Genomic DNA, 14,223 nt, shown 5'->3' with positions numbered 1-14,223 from the left:
AAGTGATCCTTTGGACTATTCTGATATAATTTTCTGATTAAAAATTATTCTAAGTTGGATTTTCAAGGTTAATTTGGCTGAGTATTTCTTCACAGGTAACATGTGAGAGTGAGTTATAATTGTGTTTTAAGGAACACAGTAGGTGATCTTTGAAACACAAATCTTGCTGATTAGTAACACAAAATATTCCTGCCTAATAAAATCACAGCAGCTTTTCTGCTGTTGTTTTTATTTAAAATTTTTCCTTTCATGCAGTACTGCGTACTATAGTACAGCACAGACCTGCAAGTGCTGATGTAGATACCCATTCAAACCCCCCGTAGACATTATTATTATTATTACGTGACACTTCCAGGGAGTCCAAAGACTCATCGAAGGGGAGCATCTACTCTACGACTCTCTGTCTCCATCAGTCAATGCACCAACTACAATGAACTGCAACTACACCAACACCATCTATTGCCCACCACCACTTTACATTCAAACCACTTTTTCACCAACTCCCTACCATAAGCACTTCTTCTTCCCATAACCGACTGACCAGCCATGAAGCAACTTGATGAAAAAATCGAGGCCATTAAATATCAATAGAAGAGATGAAAATAAAACTACTACTGTGCTATAAAACTCTTTCGCAAAGAGATACAAGTTTGTAAATTCTGCTTTCATAAAACGTTTTGTTTTTAGAAAAAATAAACCTAGCAACTTCCGCCTCAATCTCTGTTTTATTGCAGAACTGTCTATTTCACATGATTGTCTAGTGCCAAAAAAAATCATCATCATCATCATATTCCTGCTATGTACCCTCAAGGGGTGTACAGGATATGACAGTACTACATGAAAAAATTACATCATTACTAACTACCTATCTACAATTTTCCTCCAAATCAGTCTGTTACTTGTCAAGACTCCAACATTATCAGATCTTATATTTCTATCGTCTAAGGCACTTTGTACCGTATCAATCCACCTATATTATCTTGGTCTTCCTCTGGGTCGTTTTCCTCCTAACCTGGCAGAGAACACTTGTTTTGCTAATCTTTCCTCTCCCGTTCTATTTAAGTGACTATACCACCTGAGATTAGCTCTGCTAATGCATTCCTGGATGCTGACAATGTCAAGTTCTTTCCTAATATACTCCTCATTTTTAATATGATATTGCCATTGATGCCATCTGTTCATGCCTCTAATCTTTCTCAGGACTCTCATATCTGCGGTCTCTAGTCTTTGGTCAAGTGTTTTACTTCTGACCCAGCTCTCAGATCCATAAGTTAAAACTGGTTTGAACACTGTCTTGTATACAGTTAATTTAGTGTTCCGACTAATTTCTTTCTTATTCCATATGAATTTATTCAATTGACTTCCCACCATACCAGCTTTGCTGATTCTGTTGTCTATTTCTGTATTTAATTTACCATCTTCAGTAAAAATCGTGCCTAAGTAGCTGAAATGTTTTACTTGTTCCACAGGTTCTCCATTCACAACACAGTTGACATTTTCAATGATTCTGCCTATTTTCATTGTCTTTGTCTTTTTATTGCTGACCTTCATACCATATCTATTACAACAGCTATTCAATTTAGTCAGAGAATCTTGCAGACTTGTAGCAGATTTATTTAGAAGTATAACATCATCCGCATAAAGCAAAGAGCTGACATTAACATCTCCAATTTTGATATCAGGTTTAATACCACTTTCCTTCATAATGTGATCCATATAGATAATGAATAACAGAGGGGATAATGTACATCCTTGTCTCACACCAGATTTGACATTAAAACATCTTCCAGTACTTCCTTCAATTCAAACTGCTGACTTACAACTCAAAGTATTGCTTGATATAATGCCCCATTGACACCATATAACTGCAGCGTATTGAATAGCTTCTCTCTTGGCACCTTGTCATATGCCTTTTCCAAATCGACAAAACTTAAATACAGATCTTTGTTATATTCCCATGCTTTCTCGATTATTTGTCGTAAAGTGAAGATCTGATCCTGACAGCCTCTATTTGGCCTGAATCCAGCTTGTTCTTCACCAAGCTTCTCTTCCACAATTCTTCTCAACCGTTTCTCAAGTATACTGGCATAGATCTTGCCAGGAACACTCAGTAGGGAAATACCTCTGTAATTCTCACATTCAGTTTTATTTCCCTTTTTATATATGGGTACTACTAGAACTCTACTCCAATCATCGGGAATTCGTCCCTCTGTCCAGGCTTTCTGAACTATGCAGTGCAGCCACTGTAAGACTTTTATACCACCATACTTCAGCATTTCTGGTCGAATATCATCTACTCCTGCTGCCTTTCCACATTTCAAGCCTTTGATGGCTTTTTCTACTTCAAGTATGGATATGTATTCCTGACTGCATGCCTGGTCAGTGTTTTTTATCACTGTGCTGTCATCACCGCTTGTTTCATTTAGCAGTTTTTCAAAGTAATTACTCCATACTTCAAAGATATCTGTTTCTCCTGTTTTCATGTCACCTTTATCATCTCTAACTCCTTTTACAGCACTCTTTCCTCCATTCCTTAGCTTCTTCAACAACCTCCAGAATATTTTGCCACCTTCTTGATATTTATTTTCTATATTCTTGCCAAAGTCCTCCCATAACTTTTGTTTAGCTAGTTTTACACACTGTTTAGCTTTCTTACATTTGTCTCTGTATTCTGTAAGAGTAAAAGCTGACTTATTTGCCAGGAACTTTTGATATGCTTTCTTCTTTTCCTTCACTGCCTCTTGAACTTCCTGTGTCCACCAGGGAGTTCTGATTTTTTTATCCTTGCACACAACCTCACCACATGCCTCTCTGGCAGAATCAATCAATGTTTCCTTCAGAGTTTGCCACTGAATCTCCAAGGTTTGATTCCTGTTCTCAAACTCTTTCATTTTCTTTTCAATAATATTTCTGTATTTTAGTCTACAGTTCACATCTGAGAGCTGCTCAACTTTTATTCGCTTTAAAACTTTCTTACATGTTATTCTTTTCAATATGAAATTCAATTTTATCCTGCTCAAGACTAAATAGTGATCACTTCCAATTTCAAATCCTCTGTACACTCTGGTGTCCTGCACCAGGGAGAAAACATCACTATCAACAATAACATAGTCAATGAGACTTTTCTTATTCCTAGCCTCTTCTCTCCATGTGAATTTGTGCACATTTTTATGTTGGAACATGGTGTTAGTAATAACCAGTCCATGTCCTGAGCAGAAATCCAACAGATATTTGCCATTATTATTAGCTTTGCTCTTTTCTCCAAATTTTCCCAAAATATTTTTGTATGTCTCGCAATCATTTCCTACTCTGCTATTTAGATCCCCAACAAGGACCAACTTTTCCTTTTTCATTGTGTCAGTTGCTTTTTCTAGTGCGTCAAAAAATTCCTTCACTTCTACCTTAGTAGAACCTTCTGTGGGACCATAGGCACAAATAAGTCTCATTGTCCAGTTTCCCATTCTCATATTTGCCCACATTACTCTACTTGAGACTGACTGCCATTCAAGAAGATTAGCCTCGTATTTTGTGTTGAATACTATGGCTACTTCTTCTTTTCCTTGATTGTCATTGCCTGAATATAATATTTTGTATTTATTGCTTAGAAAGATCTCACCAGTTTTGGTCTTTTTTGTTTCAGTCACCCCTATTATGTCAATCTGGTACTTATCTAATTCCTCAGCTAGCTCCATTTCTTTGCCATTCAGGCTTCTTACGTTGATAGTACCGATCTTTAACTCTGGTGATGTTGAGTTGGGGTTTGTTTTCAGATTTGTGCCAAAAAAAAAAAAAAAAAGGTGATAATCGCCTTGGAGAAATGTCAGGAGAGTATTGAGGTTTTGTGTTGTCCTGTGAGAACAGCACCTTCTTCAGATTAACTAGTCCTGACTGTTTCTGAAGTGACACATCCTGCACATGCTCAAGATGCATCGAGTAGATCTCAGCTGTAATTGTTTGGCCTGCAGCAAGAAGCCTGTAGTGGACAGTTCCAGTCCACCACACACACACAAAGCATAGTCTTCTGGGGATGAAGCAGTGCCTTTGAAGTGTGCAGTACTGGATCATTTGGTGACAACCAATGACCAAAAATGGCTCAATTTTATGACATGAACGAAGCGAAGAACAAATTGATAACCTTTGAAGTTTAGTGTCATCTGATAATACAAGTGGGACCCATTTGCTTAGCTTCCATGATTTGCACAGTTGTGAAAGTGTGAACGAATTGTTTCACCGCTCACGTTAAACCTTTGCGAAAGTTCTTGACATGTTATCTTGAATTATTTTCAACAGCAGCATGTATGGAGGGTCTTTCTGAATGTGGTATATCTTCAAGCGATTCATCACCAGAAACAAATTTTTTAAACCATTTCTGCACAGTACATTCTGTTAGCACATCTTTTCCAAATGTCACACATATCTTACAAGATGCTTCTGAAGCCTTTGAACTGAGTTTAAATTCGTAAAGCAAACAAGCTCCAATTACACCAGGTTCAACTGACATTTTAAAAGGGTTCAAAGTCTCAGGGAAAAAAAAGCGTACACACTAAGTTAAAGCACACTGATTAACTGATGCATATCTGTGCCTTATAACACACACACAAACAATTGCACTCTGCAAACCACTACAAAATAAAACAAGTCATTGCAGCAAACAATATTGAAAACTACAAGAACTTTTTTGATTACCTTAAATACAGAATCTTAGAGCATATTACACAAATGTAACACATTCGTCACTAATCACTTTTGCAGTCTTGCTGAAATTCCATCTCTGGCACTATGTATTATACATATTATTATCAGAGATCTCCAGGGAGTCAAGAACTTATCACGGGTATATGCACTCCCCACTTTCAACAGGCAAACTGTACCTCTCACTGTTCTGTGACAGAAAAATCTAGTTCTCACCCCCCCCCCCCTTCTTAACCACACACAAACTTTCATGGATGCCCTCTGTCATTTCCCCACCTTCCATAATGAAAAATTTCATCAACCAATATTCTATTACATGCACATTTTGCTTTCTCCTGTCTACCAGTGTCTGCAGTTCACATGCTGTCAATCTGTCTTTGTAATCTATATTCTCCTGATATTATCTTTTCACCTTATTCATAGCCGCTTTATCCCTTTGGAACTCAGAGAACAAATATGTGCACAATAGCCCAAGTATGATCATATCAAGACCATATAAAGAAGAAAAATTAATTCCTTATCCATAATGTTCATTTAAGCATCACAATTATCCTTTGAGGTGTATTGACAATATTTTGCTATGGGTCCTTTGAACTTCAAATTCCTATCCATCATAATATCAAGATCCCCAGTCTAATCAGTTTCTCCAAGAATGCTCCCATCAAAATAATATGCCACTGGGAATTTCATCATGCCAAAATGCATAACTTTACACTTACTAACACTGAACTGATGACAATTATCATTTGTCCACACTTCCAGTCTATTCAAATGGATATAAGCAGCATCACTAATTCTCCTACCTATTTTTACATCATCAGCAAACAACAGAGTATTTCCTGGAAGGTTCTTACCAATATGATTAATATACAGACTGAACAACGATGGTCCAATGCTGATCTCTGGGTATACCACTAGTCACCTTGAATCTGGCAGAACCCTCCCCCATGTATGACTTTCTAATATCTACCACCCACTTATTCAAGTCAATAGTTTATATTCCAATTCCATATTATTCTCCACTTTATGTAACATCTTTTCATGTGGTATCCTATCCCATCAAATGCCTTGACGAAGTACAGAAGTATCAACAGTGTATCCATTTCCTTTATCCAACTCAACTGTAACATTATTATAAAATATGAACAAATTGCTCAAATATGACCTCTCTTTATTAAACCTATGCTATTCCTTGAAAAGCACAGCTTGTCTGTCACTGCATTTATGTATGTGAGTTATCTTTTCTAAAAGTATCAATAGTGTATTGATGCTTTTGAACTCTGGTATGGTCCCTAGGGAGTGGAAGGAAGGCAAAGTAGTTCCTTTGCATAAAGGTGGCTCTAAAACTATAGTTAATTACAGACCAATCACCATCTCGGGAGTGGTAGTAAAAGTATTGGAAAAGTTGGTAAAAGATGAAATTCAAGAATGGGTGGATCAGGATATGATACTCTATAGGGGGTCAACATGGTTTTGTTAAAGGTAGATCTTGCCTTAGCAATCTATTAACTTTTTATAATGGAATGCCATCTGAGTTGGACAAAGGAAATGGCTACACAGTGGTACTTCTGGATTTTGCTAAGGCTTTTGATAGGATACTCCCATGGAACACTGTTACACAAATTGGAGCAGATGGGAATGGATACTAAACTGGTGATATGGATAGGAGAATGGCTCAGGGAGAGATACCAGAGGGTGATGTATGGAGGAGCGGAGTCCAGGATGAGGCAGGTGACCAGTGGTGTGCCTCAGGGCTCTGTGCTTGGGCCATTGTTGTTTAATTTGTACATAAATGATATAGGGAAATATTCAGTTGTTTACTGATGATGCAAAGTTGGGTAGCACAATAAAAAATCAAGTTGATGTTGAGGGTTTGCAGGATGATTTAAATAAGCTGGTAAAATGGGCAAAGAGTAATGGATGTCAGTTCAACATGGAAAAGTGTAAGGTTATGCATTTTGGGATTAAAAGATTACCGGCTGTGTACTACATTGATGGAACAGTACTCCAAGAGATTGATGAGACTAGGGACTTAGGGGTGTTGGTGGATAGGGAGATGAAGTTCAGGGGACACATTACTAAGGTGTCCAAGATTACACATAGGATTACGTGGTTATTGAGGAACACACTAACATCCAGAGATAAAGAGGTTATTATTCCCCTTTATAAAGCGTTGATAATTCCACATTTGGATTACTGTGCTCAGGTTTGGTCACCTGTATTCCTTGGAGATGAGGAGGCTGTGGAGAGGGTTCAGAAGAGAGTGACTAAGTTGGTGAGTGATGTAAAAAAATGCTCCCTACACTGATAGATTGAGAGCTTGTGGATTGCAGAGGTTGGCTGATAGGCAGAGAAGAGGGGATATGATAGAAACATTTAAATTACTAAAAGGTTTTTATAAGATTGATGCAGGGGAAATATTTCAGCTGTGTGATAGTGATGGAAGAACAAGAGGTCATCCCTGGAAATCAAAGAAAAGTGTGGTTAACAAGGGTGTGAGAACGAGGTTTTTTGCCTGGAGGGTGGTGAATGAGTGGAATTCATTGCCTGACTCAGTTGTGAGCTCTTCGTCTGTAAATGAATTCAAGAAGAGATATGATAGATATCGTTTTGCTAGTTTGGATCTCCTGCGATGAGTCTGCTGACTCCATGGAGATACCCGTAATAATAATAATAAAATCTTCACAACCACTCCAGAGATACTGAAGATCAATAGATTATTATTATTATTGTTATTATTATATTATACGGGCACTCTTCCATGGTGTCTGAAGACTCATCGGGGGGGGGGGGGGACCCAATCTATCCACACAATCCATCATACCTCTCCTTGAACCCATTAACAAAGCACTCACAACTGACTGTGACTACCTATTCCACTCATTCACCACTCTCAAAGCAAAAAATCTAGTCCTCACACCCCTACTAACCACACCTGGTCCCTCTAGCCAAGTGCTGAAACATTTCCCCCTACATCTATCCTATAAAATCCTTTAAGCAACTTAAATGTTTTTATCGTATCTCCACTTTTTCTCCTATCAATTAACTTCTGCAATCCACACACCTTCCATCTATGCTCATAGGGAACATTCCACAGGCCACTCGCCTTTGAATCCTCTCTACATCCCCAAGAAACCCAGGGGACTAAACCAGATATTAAAAAAAATTGTGGATATTAAAAAAAAAAAGCTTATGCAATGGATTGTCTTTTGAGTGTCATACAAATCACCACTCAAAAAAAGTTTATATATAACATCTTTTTTAAGCCTATTTTTTTTGTTATAATCCTGAAGAATCAGACCACAGAGTCTGCAAAACTCATATATCGAATGAATCCAAAATGTTCCAGTCTTCAATCTAATAGACAAGCTTAGGTGTTGGACATTATAACTTATTTTAATGGTATTAACAACACTAAATGAACTATTTTATAAATAAATGATGTTTATTAACCGAGTTCCAAAGTTTTCCGTTGTCCTATGAGAGAACAACTGCACAATTAAATACAAAGTAAATTTTGTAGAATACAGCTGTTCAACTACTCAAGATATACTACAATGGTGTCTCTTTTCTCAACAACATACAAATGACTGATAAAAACTAAATGCTTTAATCAAAATAGAGCATATTTACTATTTATTAAAAAAAAAAACATGCTCAAACAACAAATGCAGTTTTTTTTAATAATGATAGTATAATAATTATAAAATCTTACCTCATCACCTGAAGGAATGTGCACTGTCCTAGGGCCAGCTTTATCCAAAAATTTATTTACAAGACGAATATTAGCAAAAGTACCTCGTGCCATAATAGCATCATTTCCTCGTCGAGCACCATAAGAATTGAATTCTCGTGGTGTAAGACTGAAAGAAACATTTTTTTTTTAACTGAAGAGATATTTTATTATTATTTTTTAACTAATTGATTCATAAATATATAGTAATATTGTTATTATTATCATCATCATTGCAATTTCTGATAAAGTTAAGTATGTTTTTAACAAAAATTAAATTCGAACATTTATAACTTTTTAAAAACTGTACAAGTAGGTTTTAAAGTGCAATTTTTCTGATAAATATTATTTTACCTGATGCTTTTGTTCATTTTGTTGTAATTAATAAAATCGATGTTTCTTGCACTTCTCCTAGTGCTGAAGAAATCTTCAGCACTAGGAGAAGGTGAGTTGGACTAATGTCCAACCTCACCTTCTCCTAGTGCACCCTGTTAGGTATCTACCTGGACACTGAACAAACGAGGTTGGGATGGCAGTTTGCGATTTAGCCAACCAAATTGTATTCTTATTGACTTAAACCATGATGTAAAATGATGGCACAACATCACAGAATTTCATGCTGGGTGGAGTGTTTCCTGGTTACACAAGGTTCCTGTTGTTTTCACGGGAAACAGAGCAAACAGTGCAAAGTCAGCTATCGAAACATTCTGGAACACATCTCAACTAAACATCAAAGTTCAAGACTGTCCAATATTTAGGCAATGTTACATTGCCATCTTCTGGGAACATAAACCTATGATATGTGCACGCAGGCACTAACAACAAGCAAATGAGGCCAAAGCAGGCAACTGGCATTGGTCATAGAGTCCTAAAGATTCCCCTTAGTGGGCTAAATTGGGTTGTCTTGGCTGTTGGGCTGATGTTCTAAGGATGCAAGTTGTAACTTTTTTGTTAACTTTTGTCCAACACTATTCCCACCCCTATCATATCCAGATGGCTCTATTGCATCATCATCACTCAAGTGTGAAGCCAATATCCTGGCTTCACACTGCCTCAAATGCATGCATAACTGACAATGATAAATGCCCCACAACCATTAAAGCTGCCCAACATACAATGTCCCCTACATCCTTTTGCTATAAAGAGATCAGAAACCTATCGTCTAAATTAGACACAAAAAAGTCTCCTGGCCTCAATAGCATTCCTCCAATTGTCCTGAAGGTTGGCGCACCAGAATTGATTCATATCCTATGCTGCCTGAACATACTCTCTTACTCCACTGGTATCTATCCCACAGCCTGGAAATTGGCCTATATTCAACCAATTCCCAATAAGGGCAACAAATTATGCCCTATCTCACCTCACTCCTATCTCAAGTGATGGAGAAAACCATCAATTCCCAATTCCTACACTACCTTGAAGGCACCCAGCTATTAAGCGACCACTAGTATGGATTCCATCACTGCCAACCAACAGGAGACCTACTCTTTTATATATCACCCATCTCTGAACAAATGCCATGGAGAAATTTGGTAAATCCCAAGTGGTTGCACTTGATATTTCCAAAGCTTTTGACCAGGCCTGGCACAAAGGCTAGCTAAGCAAACTTCCATCATTTAGACTGCCAGCTTTCTGTCTGGATGCACACTATGTGTGATGGTAGACAGTTTCTTATCCTCTCACCACCAAACTAATGCCAGTGTTCCACAAGATTCTGTTCTCTCACCAACCCTCTTCCTTCTGTAAATCAATGACCTACTTTAGTTGACCCCCCCCGACCCAATACACAGTTTTGCAAATGAGAGCACATTGCACTAATCCCTTATTTTGATAAATTTTTCTCTACACAAATCACCTCAACCTACAGAACATCAACCACCACTGCCCTCAATTCTAATCTTCAAGCCATCCCTCCAATGGGCTCAGATAACCTTGTCAATTTCCATACTAGTAAAATCCAGTTCTGTCTTATTTCTTACAAAAAAAAAAAAAAAAAAACAGTATTATTTTTGATAACACTAAAATTTCCAATCAAAATGAGATTTCTCTTCTTGGAATTATTTTGACATCAAACTTCTCCTTGGCATAAACACATTACAACCATTGCATCTTAAGCTTCCAAAAAACTAGAATTTCTCTTTTGCTCAACACATTACTTCACCAGTGAACAGCAGTTAACCTTATACAAATCTGCCCAACTATCAAATTGCTCTCATATTTGGAGTGGGCTACTAAAAGTTCCCTCAAAATGCTTGACTCAATATACAGAGGAAAGCAGTTAGAATGATGAATGACCCATCTCTTACCAACTTACTTCCCCCCCACTATCACACAGACATTTGGTCTGTGCATTAACTTCACTCATTTGGTTTCTGCATTAACTGCAGTACTTCACCAATGAACAGCAGTTAACCTTATACAAATCTGCCCAACTTGTGTGTATTCTATAAATATTTCCACAGCAAATGTTCATTTGAAATAGCATCAATAATCCCCCCACTCAGTAATCAGTCCATTGAAACATGTAGAGCTGCTGCCCAACATCCTTTCACAGTACACCTTGAAACCCACAGAACAAGTTTCTTTTCCTCCTCCATCCTGCTACTGCTATACTGTGGAACATTTTTCCACCCTGATGTATTTCCAAAGGAGTACAATATACAGCCTTTTAAATCAGATATAAACAAGTTTTTCCTTTCCCAACCTACTACCCATATATGGTACTAATGTACTATAGGTTGATCAACCAACCCCTTGTGTATGGGCTCAACATAAAAAGGTAATTAATTATGTCTGTACACGAATGCTAGGAGTATCAGAAACAAAGCACTAGAGTTTGTTGTGTTGGTTAATATACTGAGACCTCATGTTATAGGCATTCGTGAGACTTGGCAATCAGAAGCAGATGTACTAACTGTTATTGAGTGCAAAGAGTATAGTGTTTTTATGAAGGATAGACAAGATAGGAGAGGAGGGGTGTGTGTGCTGCTAATGATATCAAATATCTTGAATCCAGTTAGAGTTGAGACCTATGACTGCAATACTAGTAACAATTTTTCATGCGGCAGTGAATTTGAAGCCATCTGGTGTGAGGTGGAGTCCAACAAGATTAAGGTATACAGTGAGGTGTTGTTACAGACCTGGTGGATTGGTTGTTAGTGACGAAGAAACACATCACCAAATAAATATGATATGGTGCAAATAGAGTAATCATAATTGGGGACTTTAATTATCCAAACATTGATTAGGTAGCTATAAAATTGCATGAAAAGAATGAAACTGAATTTAGTGAGCTGTTGAAAGACAACTTCTTCAAGCAGCATATGAAGAAGGATTTCAGTTAAAGATATAACTATTTTCCCTCTGGGTGGTGACAGTGATCATGTGGTACTCACTTGGGAAGTGAGTTCATGAATGTTCCATTCCAAAGAGGTTACACATGCTGAACTACAAAACAGGAAATTATGACCACCTGAGGAGTATGCTGGGTTCTGTGCCATGGTATCAGTTACTGGATGGAAAGGATATCGACAGTGCATGGGAAGTGCTTAAAAAATACTTCATATGCATAAGGATGATGTCAGTTATGATAATTATAAGCAGCAGGCCAGAAGAATAACAAGAATTTGTACAGAAAGCTAAGTCCGAGTATGAAAACAAACTACCTCTGCAAGTAAAAGTAAGAATGAATTTGAAAGAATAACTCTACTGAATGCAGATAGTATGCAGGTACCTGATGCAGAAGTGATTGTTCAACTAATGAATAGCCATTTTGCTAAAAGCTATCAATCTGGTACATGCAACACTGTACTCACTGCTACCTCTTCACTGTATGAGAAAATGCATGTGGATGAGGAGGAAGTCCTAGAGCTGTTGCACAATCTGAATAAGAATTCTGCAATAGGAACTAATGGGATATCAGCACAGATGCTAAAACAGTGTTCAGCTGATCTGGTTATTCCCTTGACCAGGCTATATAATTTGACTCTCCGAACAGAGAAGATTCCACAGGAGTGGAAAGAATGTATGATAATCCCATTGCACAAGGGTGGTGCAAAGATCAATGTATCCAAATATTGACCAATTGGTATCTCAGGAGTGGTGGTGGTGGTGAAGATTTTGGAAAGGTTGGTTAGGGCTTGCATTCAGAAATGGGTTGACAGAGAATTTCTACTTTGCAATGAACAGAATGGGTTTACTAAAGGAAGGTCAAGTTTTAGCAACTTGCTCACGTTCTATAATAATGTTACTTCTGAGTTAGACAAGGGGGGGGGGAATGGATACACCATGATACATTGGGATTTTGCTAAGGCTTTTGACATGGAAGACTGTTGCATAAATTGGAGAATATGGGATTGGATTATAAACTATTGGCATGAATAAGAGGATGGCTAACTGACAGATATCAAAAAGTGGTATGGTGGTGGGGGGGGTGAATCTGCAAGATTCAAGGTAATCCAGTAGTGTGCCTCAAGGATTAGTCCTTGGTCCATTGTTATTCAATCTGTATATTAATGACATTGGGAAGGATTTGACATGTGACAGACAGCTATTTGATGATGCAAAGATATGTAGGATAATCAGGAGTGCTACTGATATGCAGACTTGCAGAATGATTTGAATAAACTGGAACTATGGGCATGTGAAAATGGCTGTCATTTCAATGTTAATAAATGTCAAGTCATGCACTTTGGTGTGGCTAGATATCCAATGTCATATTAATATTGTGGGATTATGCCTGAAGAAACTGATGAGGCTAGGGATCTTGGAGTTTTAGTAGACAGGAAGTTGAAGTTCAAGGGTCATACAGCAAAAATTGTAAATACAACTCAGAGAATAATGGCAATGCTGAAACAACTTGGACTATTGTGTGCAGATCTGGTCTCCTGGTTTCCATGATGATTCTGATATAGTGGAGAGCTTGCAAAGGAGAGTGTCAAAAATATATCAGGATTGTGGAATGCAGATTATGAAGATATTGAAAATTTGTAAGCTGCAGACACTAGCAAACTGGAGAAAGAGAGGTGAAATGATTGAGGCTTACAAACTTCTGAACGGGCTATACAAAATTTAAGTAGATGGAATTTTTCATTTTATGGAGGGCAGGGAAAGGACATGAGGGCATTCATGGAAGTTGAGAATGAATGCTGTCAAGAAGGGGGTTAGAGTTGGATTTTTTTTTCTCATAGGTAGTGCACGATTGGAATGGATTACCTTTGGATGTTGTGTGTGCAAGTAGTGTGAATGAATTCAAGAATAGGTATGACAGCTGGTACAAATAATATGGCCTCCCTTGATGAGTTCCTCACTCCATGGAGGTCTCTCTTAATAACAATAATATTTAACATTTCTATATGTCTTCCTAAGGATTACATTACCAATGCGGATACTTTAAATATATTTAGTAGTATATGACATAAGACCTCCCTCATACCTTCTCTCTAAATATTTATTCAAGTTTTTCAAAAACTAGCTTCAAACTACCTAGAAAGTTATGGTCTATAATCATCTATTATGGCCTCCTGTAGCAGTTGCATTCATTCTCTGTAAGCAGAAACATGGCCAAAGACTAAACTGTTAGTGAAGTTCACAGGAAATCTCCTTCAATGTACATGATTGGGCTTTTTTTGTGCTGTTTTCATATGGATTAAATGTTGAATACTTACACAAAGTGATGGGTTATGCAGTTCATTGATTATAACATTTATAACTCCTGCATTTATAATTTGCATACCTGTCTCACTGGACATATGAATTTTATTTCTTTCAACATTATAATCCTTTGCTGTACCATCTGA

The 14,223-nt window shown here is 37.5% G+C and overlaps 1 protein-coding gene across 4 annotated transcripts in view; it reads right to left on the bottom strand.

The window, feature by feature from the left end:
* LOC150098931 (cytoplasmic aconitate hydratase-like) overlaps positions 1-14,223 on the bottom strand; it is a 373,379-nt gene that overhangs the window by 33,820 nt on the left and 325,336 nt on the right. For all 4 annotated transcript variants that reach the window (XM_090405009.1, XM_090405006.1, XM_090405010.1 and 1 more), the window contains one exon: positions 8,408-8,555. In XM_090405009.1, coding sequence (XP_090261135.1) covers positions 8,408-8,555 — 148 coding nt within the window. The remainder of the gene's footprint in view (positions 1-8,407; positions 8,556-14,223) is intronic.

The sequence above is a fragment of the Typopeltis vanoorti genome, chromosome 15, assembly GCF_054136105.1.
Source record: "Typopeltis vanoorti isolate ZY-2024b chromosome 15, IOZ_Tvanoo_1.0, whole genome shotgun sequence".
Lineage (NCBI taxonomy): Eukaryota > Metazoa > Arthropoda > Arachnida > Uropygi > Thelyphonidae > Typopeltis > Typopeltis vanoorti.
Note: the sequence above shows the minus strand (reverse complement) of the source record. Positions and strands in the feature narration are given on the sequence as shown.